The sequence below is a fragment of the Trichoderma ghanense genome (genome assembly GCF_004382785.1).
Source record: "Trichoderma ghanense strain CCMA-1212 chromosome Unknown scaffold_6, whole genome shotgun sequence".
In the NCBI taxonomy this organism is placed as follows: Eukaryota; Fungi; Ascomycota; class Sordariomycetes; order Hypocreales; family Hypocreaceae; genus Trichoderma; species Trichoderma ghanense.
In genome coordinates, this window is record NW_027395669.1 from 1,467,372 (window position 1) to 1,479,816 (window position 12,445).

General features: G+C 55.4%; 5 protein-coding genes across 5 annotated transcripts; 3 read left to right on the forward strand and 2 right to left on the reverse strand.

The window, feature by feature from the left end:
• Positions 1-2,973: 2,973 nt before the first annotated feature.
• CCMA1212_006100 (uncharacterized protein) lies at positions 2,974-4,059 on the forward strand (the record flags this gene model as incomplete). Its single annotated transcript, XM_073703341.1, has 1 exon — positions 2,974-4,059. The coding sequence occupies one exon, from the start codon at positions 2,974-2,976 to the stop codon at positions 4,057-4,059; it is 1,086 nt and encodes a 361-aa protein (XP_073558362.1).
• A 931-nt stretch (positions 4,060-4,990) lies between these two features.
• On the forward strand, positions 4,991-6,055 carry CCMA1212_006101 (uncharacterized protein; the record flags this gene model as incomplete). Its single annotated transcript, XM_073703342.1, has 3 exons — positions 4,991-4,998; positions 5,117-5,326; positions 5,575-6,055. 3 exons carry the CDS (start codon positions 4,991-4,993, stop codon positions 6,053-6,055), a joined length of 699 nt encoding a protein of 232 aa, XP_073558361.1.
• CCMA1212_006102 (uncharacterized protein) lies at positions 5,537-6,282 on the reverse strand (the record flags this gene model as incomplete). Its single annotated transcript, XM_073703343.1, has 2 exons — positions 5,537-6,160; positions 6,280-6,282. The coding sequence occupies 2 exons, from the start codon at positions 6,280-6,282 to the stop codon at positions 5,537-5,539; spliced, it is 627 nt and encodes a 208-aa protein (XP_073558360.1).
• A 264-nt stretch (positions 6,283-6,546) lies between these two features.
• On the reverse strand, positions 6,547-7,986 carry CCMA1212_006103 (uncharacterized protein; the record flags this gene model as incomplete). Its single annotated transcript, XM_073703344.1, has 1 exon — positions 6,547-7,986. One exon carries the CDS (start codon positions 7,984-7,986, stop codon positions 6,547-6,549), a length of 1,440 nt encoding a protein of 479 aa, XP_073558359.1.
• A 648-nt stretch (positions 7,987-8,634) lies between these two features.
• CCMA1212_006104 (uncharacterized protein) lies at positions 8,635-9,516 on the forward strand (the record flags this gene model as incomplete). The annotated part of the gene is made up of 1 exon (XM_073703345.1): positions 8,635-9,516. One exon carries the CDS (start codon positions 8,635-8,637, stop codon positions 9,514-9,516), a length of 882 nt encoding a protein of 293 aa, XP_073558365.1.
• Positions 9,517-12,445: the final 2,929 nt, after the last annotated feature.

Sequence of the window (12,445 nt, forward strand, 5' to 3'; positions counted from 1 at the left end):
AGCGTGGACATTTCAAGTTGTCAAGTTATCACAAAGATGTTTTGCCGCGACCACGAATGCGAGCATCTATCTCATGGGTTCCCTATCTCGAAGACGGCCTTGAGTCTCTCTGCCTTGATTCTTTCTTCTCCTCTTGATTTTGATTGTTCAAACTAGTGGATTAATAGTCTTTGTTTCCCCGGATCAAGCGATCTAATGGAGCGATTCGAGTCACGAGTGGATACGCGCCTGTTTGGCAGGATTCATCCATTCAAAGCAGAGCAAATACATGGCTGCCTCTCGCATCGATATTGGCTTATCCCTCGCCATCAGTTGGATGTCGAGTCTGCCTGCGCTTGTACGAGGACAAACGCCGTGCAACGCATCTTGGCAGCTTTGCTCTTTTGTATTCTCACTCACGTACACGTGGATAAGACGAGACGACATTGATGCATGCATATGCTGTATATACATGTAATACAAGCAGACGCATAAAACAAGGGCATTCCCACTTGGTTTGAACAGCCTCCACCGCATGTTTAGCTCCGAGTCCATCCATCCATCCATCCATCTTTCCAACGATGCAGTACTGTAGTATCGTCTATGCTTTGCCACAGAGTACAGCTCAGCTCAAGCTACTCCAGATCTCAACAAGGGCAAGGGGACAAGACGGACAGACGGACGGCAAGACGGAAACACGCGGCCCCTCTCTCTCTCTCTCGGTTCCCAAAAAAACTTCAAGGCACTCGTAATAAGGGTGAATGATTCGGGTTCTTTCTCTTCTCCCCCCCGCACGAGGCCCATTGGGCAGCAGCACCCCCTTGTCACAAAAGTGTGGCAAAGTGGCGGGAAGAGAGGGGCAGGATGCGTTGTCGGACCGGTGAAGGAGAGACAAGTTGCGTTTGGTGGTGTTGTCTCTGATTCGATGGGTTGGGATTGCATTCCAGAGGGTTCTGACGGGTGCAGAGCTCACGTACGTGTTGTAGTAGTATATGATGGTGTTGAGAGGGTTGGTTGAGTATACGTACGGAGTAGGTACCTATGCAATGCAATGCCATGCCATGCCATGGATCAGTTCAGTCACTGCATGTATGCACTTGACGCTTCGCAACAAGCTTATCCCAGCTTTCGCGGGAGCCCAAAGGCATTGGCATTGGCATTGGGTACGAAGCCTGGCTTTGCTCTGCTGCTGCTGCTGCTGCTCCATGACTTCTCCTATGGGCAGCATGCAGCACAGCGCCAAGTCTCACCAAGGCCTGCCTACCTCTGCAACACAGAGCAGGACCCCAAAGCAGACATTAGCTTTAACAGAGAGGTGTAAGTTGGGGCCACGAATATGTTTTCTCTCATCATTTCCATCACTTGCCTTCCTTGTATTGAATGTCATGCGGCTGCTGCAGCTTAAGCAATGTGAGGTGGTGATGCATCGTGCAAGTCTCGTTTACACACGTAGCTCTTGCATTGCCGGAGCTGAAAAAGGGGAGCGTGTCAAATAGATGCACATGCAAGCGTGCTTCATCCTGTCCCGTCGTCCCATCACATCCACCAAGGCGTTTTTTTTTTTTTTTTTTTTTTTTTTTTTTTTTTTTTTTTTTTTTTTTTTTTTTTTTTTTTTTCACTCTATTCGACGTCCACTCAACCCTCGCGTGAGCTTAGAGTAAGCGCTCGCTTCAGAACCTGGCCAAAGTATTTCTTCCATTTGCTTTTTCTTGTCCATGACTCCGTGTGCATTTATTTATGCCTTGGAGAGCAACGATGCGGTGAAGCATACCCTCTCGTCAAGTCCACCTCATGCTGCTTCATTCTCAGAATCGCCCTTTGAACCCATGTTATTTCTCATCGCTCGTGACATGCGGTCCGCCATACCCGGTGGACAAGACTGAATTAACTCACATGTAGCCGGCTACCCTGTTACGTAGACTCCATAGTCGCATCCTCATCAGGTGAACAGCACCACTGAATCGCACAACATCCATCCATTCAAACCACCACCAAATCACATCAAACCAAATCAACCAAAACCCCGAAAAGAAAGGCCAAGAACGTAAACCGCAAACGACGTCTCCACCAGATGATCCAGATTCAACCGTCTTCTTTTCCCGCTCCTCCCAGCGCGCAACCAAACAAACTCGCTTCACCGTCTCCATTCGTCCACCCCCTCTGAGTCGCTCAACCCCGATTCCGCCTTGTTAGGTGCCCTTTTCGCCTCTTTGGCTGCAACATGTTACCGCCCCGAGTGGTCCTACTGAGTTCTGATTGCTCAGAATTGGGAGACCGTCCCCAGGTATAAGCATAAACAAGGGCCATCGTGTTAGTGCGTACATACACCATGCACCAATGCACAAGCACATGCAATATCATGACCTGGCCTCCTCTTTCGTGCCCTACTTGTGCCTTATGCAAGAGCAAAAAAAAAAAAAAAGCAAATCCAAATACAGGTAACAGGTAACATGCAAGGTATATTCCTGTCCTTGACGCCGGTATGGGGGGCTCCCGGTCCCGCGGGTCGTTGGTTGCATCCCAGCTGCTTGTGCCCCATGTCCCTATTTGATGTCTGGTCTTGGGCTCTCTCTCGATCTGCATCTCCGATCTGCTTTCTCTCATTCTCATTCTTCTTGGAATCTCGTCCCGTTCGCTGCTTTCTTGCTTGCCGGTACATATTGTGTGTGAGGGAAAGTAGATCAAAGAGGTGATACGAAAAGCAGTTGTTACCGTTGCCCCTTTTTATTTCATATACGCCTACAAACTCCGCCTCGTCGGTCACTGAGCTTTCCTCACGACAGCCCGCTTCAAGCCTCAACTCGAACGTCTCTCCCATCTCAGCTCCCAGTCCATGACGATATAATCACCCGCCGAATACAGCTTTCATGACGCTCCCGCCGCGCAGCAGAGAATCATGCCGTTGAAAACACCACGCCAACAACCACCCATCCATCTTCAACCCACCATCGCCACCACCTCTCCTCCTCGCAAACCATCAGCATCACCACAAGCATGGCCCCCAGCTCCAGCTCCAGCAGCAGCAGCAGCAGCAGCACCATCGTCTCCCAAGGCCGCGCCCACGACGAGCAGACGCACATCGTCATGTACGTCTTCTTCAGCCTGGCGCTCTACAACGTGGGCGAGCTGGCGTGCCACATCGCCGTCACCTTCAAGCGCCTGCGCGGCCTCTACTGCTGGAGCTTCCTCGTGTCGACGGCGGGCATCGCCCTCAACGCCGTGGGCTTCCTCCTGCGCGCCGTCGCCCCCCCGGCGCTCTCGTCGTACGCCTACACGGCGCTCGGCATCGCCGGCTGGGCCGCCATGGTGACGGGCCAGTCGCTCGTCCTCTACTCGCGCCTGCACATCGTCCTGCTGCGCGAGCGCCTCGTCCGCGGCGTCCTCGCCATGATTGTCGTCAACGCCGTCTGGCTGCTCGTGCCCACGACGGTGCTGCTCTTCCTGTGCAACTCGCCGCGCCGCGCCGCCCGCCTGCAGGCCCCCTACTTCGTCTTCGAGCGCCTCCAGCTCACCGTCTTCTTCGCCCAGGAGCTCGTCATCTCGGCGCTCTACATCCGCGAGACGTACCGCATCCTGCGCAGCTACCGCGGGCTCGTCGGCGTCAACCGCAGGACCATGTGGCACCTCATCCTCATCAACCTCGTCATCATCGCCCTCGACGTCAGCATCCTCGTCCTGCAGTACGCGGACCACTACGACCTGCAGACCGCCTGGAAGCCCTTTGCCTACAGCGTCAAGCTCAAGATGGAGTTTAGCGTCCTCAACCGCCTCGTCGAGCTGTCCCAGTACATGCACCGCAACAGGGGCATCGCCCTCATCGAGGCCCCCGCAGCGGCCCGCGGCGCTCCCCTGCCGCCGCTCGTCATGGTCACCGCGGGAGGAGAAGGAGGAGGGAGCACGGCGGCGAGGAGCAGGAGGAGCGGGCAGGACGCGTCTGCCATGTCCACCGCGGCGTCGAGCGTCGAGCCGAAAGCCGTTCAGCAGCCTCGAGCCGAGGCATCCATGTCTGCGGCGGGAGAGGCGCGGGTAGAGGCACCGCCGAATGTGCTGCAGCTGGAAAAGTCACAGTTGCAAGTATAAAGGAGGTGCTGTGCTGCATGTTCACATGCATAAGCGGTTGTTAATCTGAGTCTTTTTTGCTTCAACATTTCTCTCTTATAGGTAATCTTTTGGTAATCACACAGGGCGGGACGGGGACTCTTTCGTTTGGAGTTTGCGCAGTCAAGGCGGGGGGGGGGAGCATCTGATAATGAGGCACAACGGCCGGAACATGAGCATAGCATGTCGTCCATTCAACGACGACTCGGCGCTGATATTTTTGGAAATAACCACTGGATTGTATATAATAGCTGTCATGGAATGAATGAGAACGAATTAATGACTGGCTTTGCCTTTCTTGATGTCACGGGGAACCAGTCCATGTTACACTGGCTGTCGGGGGTGGATCCCGGATCTCGCCATCTTGATCCTTCCGGCACTTGCGCCTACAAAAAGTTACAGGCAAAGTCCATATCCATATATATTTAAATATTCCATCTCATGGCATCAAACATCCATTACAGAGCAAACAACATAAATTCCGCTCCCTCACATCCACCAACACCAGACCACAAATCCCAACCCCCCTCACCATCATCCCCCATCCACGACATTCTTCACACCTCAGCTCACCTCCTCAGCTCAGCAGCTGACGACGCTTCCCCCCCCCCCCTTCAAACCAAGCCCAGCCCGGTCCAGCCCAGCGCCACGAAAGACCGGACAACCTCCTCCTGTCAAATCCACCACCACCAACAAAGGAACATTGAAGATGATTGTCCCGCAAGCGTAGCTTTTCCGGGGTAAGCTACCCACCCGTGACAACAGCACCCCATCATCCGCATAAGCACATTGTCAATATCCCCCAAAGTCTTCGCCACAATTCCATTTTCCCACGCGGTCAATCCGAGCTGCTGGATCCGATCTCCGAAGCTTACGGGCGGCACGGTTGGGAAGTCTAAAAGCTCTACCTACCATGTATTAGTAAAATAGTCATTTGTTTCTCAGTCATCCCAATCCCTCCCATTCTCCCGCCTCTTTTTCTTCTCATCAATCTTTCTCCCTTCAATCATTCGAATGCCTTAAAAAAAAAGCATCTCAGTACTATGAATAGCGACAACTTAAAGTCCATCTCTCCAAGACCCGCACGATCCTCATCGCCTCCGCCTCCGCTCCTCCCGCCTCGGCCTCGCGGCCCGGAACTCCGGCGTGCCAGCCGCGCTGCCGGAGCGGCCATCTTTGGCGACAGCGACGGCGACGGCGAGGGTCACGAGAATGATGATCTGCCGCCTTCGTACGAGGCTGCCACCATGTAAGTTCTCTCTCTCTCTCTCTTCTCTCTCTCTCTCTCTCTCTCTCTCTCTCTCTCTCTCTCTCCCCTTTTGGCCCCATCATAGCTTCTGTCTCACAGAACAATAAGACCTACCCTACTATGCTTGTCTTGTCGTTTATTCGCCTTTTTCGTTGTATCTGAATCGACAGAGTTGATACGTGAAGTTGATGTTGTCCCCGCAAGTTGAAATCAAAAGCTGACCTCGTCCTCCTCAAACAAAGACGCAGACCAAGCGACGCCCACATCCACATCACCGTCCGCTCCTCCACCCACCACCCCATGAACAGCACCTCCTCCCTCCCATCCCTCATAGCCGCCCGCTCCGGCCGCACCAGCATAAACACTCAAGGCTACCTCCTCACGAGCCCCATGACCCCCCATCACACCTCCACCAACTCCCGCCGGAAGAAGAACCGCGGCTACAGAGACGAACGCTCGGGCTGCATAGCCTCCGACTCGGGGGGATGCTGCTTCTCGCGTCGCGGAGGCTGCTTCTTCTCCGATAGGGGGGGTTGCTGCTTTAGCGATAGGGAGGGATGCTGTTGTTCGGATAGGGGCGGGTGTTGCTTCGCGAGCGAGGGGGGCGCGTGTTGCGCTGATGGAGGGGAGGCGTGCTGTTGTTCGAGGTTGGGGAGGGGGGGAGGTGGTGGTCGTGGTGAGATGGCCGGGCTTGAGACGACGATGGAGCGGAATGTGAGGTTTGCTTAAAGGATGAGCTCCTTGTATGGTTGGTTTGGTATTGTTCGAGTACGTGTATATTTGTCGGTTTGGGATTTGTATTGTGTCCTGCGTGTTGTGGTGTTCGGCGATGGTCTGGTTTATATAGTGGTCAAGGTCATGGCGTTATGAGCAGTGTTGGGAACTTGGCGTGCAGTCGTTCGAGTTCTATCAGAGTCAGCATCAACAGCATCTTTTTCAAGCATCATACAAACCATGTCGCTCCTTGACCGAGAAACAAGAAAAAGGAAAGGGGCAAAAGACCAAAAGGTTTCCATTCACCGTACAAGTAAGTCCCTTCACATCATACCCCAAAATACATCATATCCCAAATATCCATCGCTTGCCAAATCCGCTCAAAAGTCGTACATCATGCATCGTAACATATCCATTCCAACCATCAACCATCAAATCCCAATGCCCGTTATACAGATTCAGAACCAGAACCAGATCAAACATCAAATCAAGCTCAACAAGTCAAATCACCACGCAGACTGCGTCGACCCGAGCATCAGCTGCCGCTGGTAAAACCTCCCCCCCGTAAACGCCGTGTAAATGTCGTCGACCCGCTGCTCCAGGTTCTTGTCCGTCCGGATCGCCCTCTCCACCCGCCGCATCCGCGCCCGGCTCAGCATCACGCCCCTCGGCCGCCGCTCCTCAAAGGCGTACCAGCAGTGCCGCAGCTCGTGGCCCCGTAGGTTGCACGCCGGGCACTGCGGCGAGTCCGAGCCCTTGCCCGACGCCGCATCCGCGTTGTCGTCGTCGTCGTCGTCGTTGTCTTCGCCCATGGCCACGTCGGCCTCGGAGCCCCCGAATTCGAGGTCGCGAATCTCTCGGTACACCTCGAGGAAGGTCCACAGGCGGTCTTCGTCGTTGGGCGAGGCGGCGTCCAGCTCCACCACCTCCTTTTCCTCCGAGGGCACTGCTTGGATAGGTCTGGCAGCAGCAGACGATGTCGTTGTCTCGTCGCCATGAGTCTCGCTGGGGGCCGCCCACAGTCGATTGCTGCTTCGTCTGCTGCCATTGTCGGCGTTGTTGCTGCTGCTGCTGCCGCTGCTGTTGTTGTTGTTGTTGGTTTCGTCGCTGCCGCTACTGCACTTGTGCGTCTTCTTGAAAGCCATCGCCTCCTCCGCCTCGGCCCGCCACTCAATGGCCGCGAGATCCAGCCTGTCGGCCCCGAGCATGAAGCGGTCAAACAGCGGCGGCGAAAAGGGCAGGATGCAGTCTGCCAGGTCCCGCAGCCAGGTCCCGCACAGCGTCTCGGGGAAGTTGAGCTTGTGGCACCTCGTCACGGCGCTGTACCACTCGTGCGCCCAGTCCGTCTCGTTACCAGTACCATGACCATTGCCGCTGCCGTCGAGGTCGAAGCGCTCCAGCACGGCGTTGTAGTTGCCGCGCTCAATCTCGATGCGCTGGCGGTACGTCGGGGCCGTCGTGGCCTCGAGCAGGGCCACCCACTCGCGCAGCGTCTTGCCGTCGTCGAGCAGCTCGGCCTTTGCGGGCGCGACGGTGCGCAGGACGAGGGCCTTTGCGCGGTCGACCATGTCGCTCTGGCGGTCAAACTCCTGCTTCTTGGCGTAGTAGGCCTTGTTCTGGTCGTGGTACAGGTCGAACTCGTCCTTGGTCAGCTCCGACACGTCGCGGGCGTGCGGGTTGAACTGCTGCACCTGCGGCGGCAGCGGGCGCGCGCGCAGCTCGTCGGCCGCCCGGTCGGACCACATGTAGCGCCAGACGAAGACGTCGACGTGCGGCTGGATGTCGCGCTTCCACTCGTCCCAGTCGCGATACGACTTGAGCACCGTCGGCTCGTGGTCCAGGTCGTCGAGTAGCGTCGAGTCGTCGTCGGCGGTGCTCCGCCAGAGGGCGGGAGGAGGAGGGGGGTTGGGAAGCGTTGGCACGCCTGTATCCTCCATCACCGACATTGTGTGTCGACTGCCCCGTGATTCTCCTTGTTCCTCGCTCTCTCTTCTCTTCTCTTCCTTTCCTCGATTCCTCTCCTCCTGTATGCGTATGTGTTTCTGATGCCCAAAAAGACGGGGTAAAGCCAGCAATGAATCTCAAGAAGAGTCAAGAGAACCCAGATCGTTGATCAGCGCGGCACCTGCGTTGGGTTAGGCGTCAAGGCCAAGGGGGGCGACAAACAGGTTGATCCATAAAGAATGATTTATCGAAAACGAACCAGCCACACGCATCGCTGAGGCTGGCCGTGTGTACGAGTGCACTGGTCTAATTGCATTATCGGCATGTCAAAGGTCCACCTGCATGAGCCGAATCAGACGATGGTGGTGGCGATGTCCTCCTGTTGCTTGTTCGTTGGGACTCACCGAGAGGACAGAGTAGATACTGGAAAAGAGAGAGAATGAGATCAAAGCTGAAGCCATTAAGATGTTCACGCTGCGATGGAGAGAGACAAAGGTTCCACATGGCCCGAAGATGGATGGATGAACACAGGCAGAGCTGAGATTCGGCTTCGGGCGCAGCGACACCGACAAGTCGCATTGAGCTCAGCTTACCCGCCAGCCTAAAGGTACTGCAGCGTTGACACCACAGACACAAGTCAGGTACCTATCATGCCCGACAGCCAGATGCAGCAAATCGAAAGCCAGTCGCTTGACGAGGCCATTGGCAGCGGTTCTCTAGAGCAGGTGCTTCACTGGATAGGCACAGGCGAGAGTCAATGCGTCTACACAGCGTCAAGTGCAGCAGACGAAGACGGAGGTTCCCCCGTAGCTCGCCAACTCTCAACAACCAGCACCCGCGATATCCTCATAGCACGTGCAGACGACCCTGTCATCGTCCAGGGCATCTCCTCCGTCCTCTCCAAGCCCATCGCCTCAAGCGACGACTTCTTCACCGCCTGCGCCGGCCTCGACTCCATCCTCTGTCACCTCCCGCTCGACACCTTGCGTCTCTACAGATCCAGTCTGGAGATTCTCGCCGCCAACACCGCACAAAGCCCTCCAGGAGTGTCCCTCCCGTCCCTGACAAGCCGAGCCAAAGATGCCCTCGAATTCATCAATTCCCCGGACCTGGCATGGCCCCCCCGACACAAGTTCGACGTCATGGCCGAGCGGACACTTGCGGAGAGAGTCCGTACCGCGGACCAGATGAGGCCCCATGCCAGACGTTTGCTCGACTGGCTGGCTGACTGCAACTGGCCGCCTTACTCGGGCTGTGTCAAGCAGCTTGCTCGCTTTCCGGAGGTCGCTATTGATCCGATCAAGAATATATTGGCCGAGCATGGGGACGATCCAGAGTGGCTGCGGCACCTGGTAGAGTTTGTAGAGGGCAATGTTCGCATTGGGACGTTGTGGGAGAGGCTGGAGCCGGAGCTGGTGCTGTTGGCTGGGCGCGAGGCGGATGAGGAAGAGAGTCGCGATCTGGCGGAAGCTTGCCGGCGTCTGCTGGGGCTGCTGAAGGAATGGAGAGGGGAGCAGCTTGTACTTGATTGAAGAGGCAAATCAAGTCAAAGGGCCGAGTCTCATGACGGTAATTGCAGCACGTATGTACATCTCTAGAGGGGATCCGTTTGGCTACCGTCTTATATGGAAATATAAACTTTGGCCCGGCTTGAGATGCGCCAGCTTTGCCCCAAAGCCGTTTCTCTCCTTTGCTTCATCAGAATGAAGGCAAAACCGACACCGCCACCGGGATTCATGGTACAATCTCGTTGGCTCCAAGCAAGGAGCAGTAGATTCGGGAATCCAATGATCGCCTTCATCGCCAAGTCAAAGCGCCGCGAGGCCCAAGCTCCTCCTCGGACGGCCCCTGGCACTAAGGTGATCTTCACCATCGTCAGGACCCTGGAGATGATCGTCAGAGAGGTCCGCTTTTGTTTCTAGGTATCTCCCTGTATCAAACATCCCTCTAATTGTTCCTTTTAGCACCAACCCTCTTACGTGGAGATGCTTGTTTAGAGTTCACGACAGTTGGGATGGTTGACATCGTAGGATCCCTCCACGCTTATGTTGAATCTGCAATCAAGTCTCGCAACTCCTGGACAGCAGCAGGTAATTCTTCCCACCTTGCTATAATGCTTATATTTCGATTTGTGCCTCCTCCTCATGACTGAGAAGTATTCTTCCTCAGATAACCACTTGATTTGCATCGTCCAGATTCCGTTCACCTGCAGAGATTGCTTCAGCCGCAGCACGGCCGCGCGCCCAAGCGGTCAGCGGATCGATGCCTGGCGCAGGTCGGGTCCGACGTGCGTTGGGCCATGCTGAGTGATATGATTCCAGGGTCTCGTTAGTCATTGCTCAGTGGCCCCCTACCGTATTCATGTCGACACAGACCCAGTCGGCGAAAACCCCAAGAGTCAGCTGCCCTCCTCGTCTCTTGCAGTGTGCGACGCTCTACGCCCGCCATCCTTGTCTCGTCCAGCCCCTACCCGTTGCCATCGTAAAAGGCCGGTGTGGCGCTATTGCTGTCTGATGCCGCAGCAGCATTATCAGGAGAGAGCAGCTCGCCAATACACCACCTCGACCACGTCAACAAACCATGTCAACCTCAACCCTCCGGATGGCCACAACCAAAGAGGAGCTGTGCCGATCATCGCCGTCTTGAGGCAGAAGCCGCAAAGTCTAGAACGCCGATGGCCAGAGCGGAACGGCATGCCAAGCCGGGATTCTGGCTTCAGGCATATCTCGTTAAGCAGCTGCGGATATTTGCCTCGTTCTGTAGAGAGCAGAAGATAGGAGTAGGGGGGACGGAAACGCCACAGAGCTGCGTTGGGGATGGTGTTTGTGTTTTCTCTCCTCAATGTCGTCTCCTCCTCTTCAAGGGTTTCTGCAGCCCTCCACGCCAAACAGCATGTCGAGCTTTCGATATTGCATGCTTGCTCCGAGGGCCTTGCTGCATATTCCCATGCGGTGTTTGTGACCCTGATACGACCCTTTGTGAGGCCTCGTAGGGCCTAGTGCTCTCCTGCTTGGGCGTAAGCTGTGGGCTATTGCGTGAGCCGTGGATCTTCGGATTCTCGGGCCTCCAAGCAGGACAGCCGGCGCCAGTCACAGCGTTCCCGTGCAGACTTACATACCCTAAGGACACAAGCTGTGTGCGTGCTAGTAGCTTTCGGCGACATGCCACCTGGTTCAGCTGCTGCTGCTGTAACCGCGGTTGCTGAGTTCGAGGGCATTATCGGCAAACATCTGGCACTCTGGCGAGGGTCTTTGATGGACGTTTGGAAGTTTAGCAAGGACTAAAAGCGGCCTTTCCTGTGTGATTGAGGTAGTCACGAGCCCGCTAGCGGAAGCTTACAGGTGAGGTAGCTGGAACCATGCCATTCCTCGGAGGAGGATGAAGGTGGTGGTGTAGGGAGTACAAGGAGAAAGCGGGCAATACATTTATTGGGCAGAAGGTGTTGCTCTTTGCAACTCCGGTTAGGAGTGAAGATACCACTGTATGATTTCATCATCTTTGAACTCTCCGAGTGGCTGGACACTCCAAAATGTTCATGGTGAAAGGGAGCCAGAGACCTGGACGGAATGTTCAACTGCAGCTTACACGCATTCCCGCCAACAGCTCACATCTGATGGCAATCATCTCGACTCTCCAAGAACAAGGACGAAGGCAAGAAGGTCCCTGTACACTGAATCCCAAGACTGTGCGGCATCAGCGCGGATTTGCGGTTGCTTGGGCCTCTGCGAATCTAGACCGGCCAGATGCATGAGACGCCCTTGCACGATGATGTCACGGCCCTCCCGCCCTCACGAACCCCCTGCAGCCACGGACGTAACGGGCGCCATCAGCTCGGGAGCCAGGAGGCTGAAGCGGTCAACTGCAGTTGTATGTACAGTATGTAGGTATCGTATGTACAGCTGGGTACAGTACTTGTGCTTGACCTGCAAGATTGGATGCGTGTGGCTTTAGACCGCGATATCACAATATGGGTATGTACGGAGTACAGGTGTGTTCGTCTGCCTGGTATCAAACGTCGTTTCGTCTCTCAGCACATGGCAATCTGCGGCGTCGGCTTCGACAACCTTGACGGCACTTGCACTTATTACTACCTTATCTTGAAAACGTACATACCATACTCGTACGCACACAATCTGATGGCATTCAGGGCAAGGAGCCAACCCTCCATCACACACAGCCTTGACCGGCTTCTTTCCCTTCTCTCCTCTCAACTTCCGCATCTTCTTCTTCCCTCTTCTCCCGCCTAGCCACCATCGCCTCAACTCCCTGCTTCCTGCGAGCCCCTCCCCTCCATCTTCTCTCAACCACCAAGTCAAACCGCCTGCCATTCGGCCTCTGCCCCCAGTCTCCCTTGCACGGAGAACTTCTGCATCAAATTAGCTTTTACCCAAGGCCCGTCTGGTGCTTGCTGTCGCCGTCCAGCGGCCCAACTGCAGGGCCCCAGTTTGCGATGGTGGATGC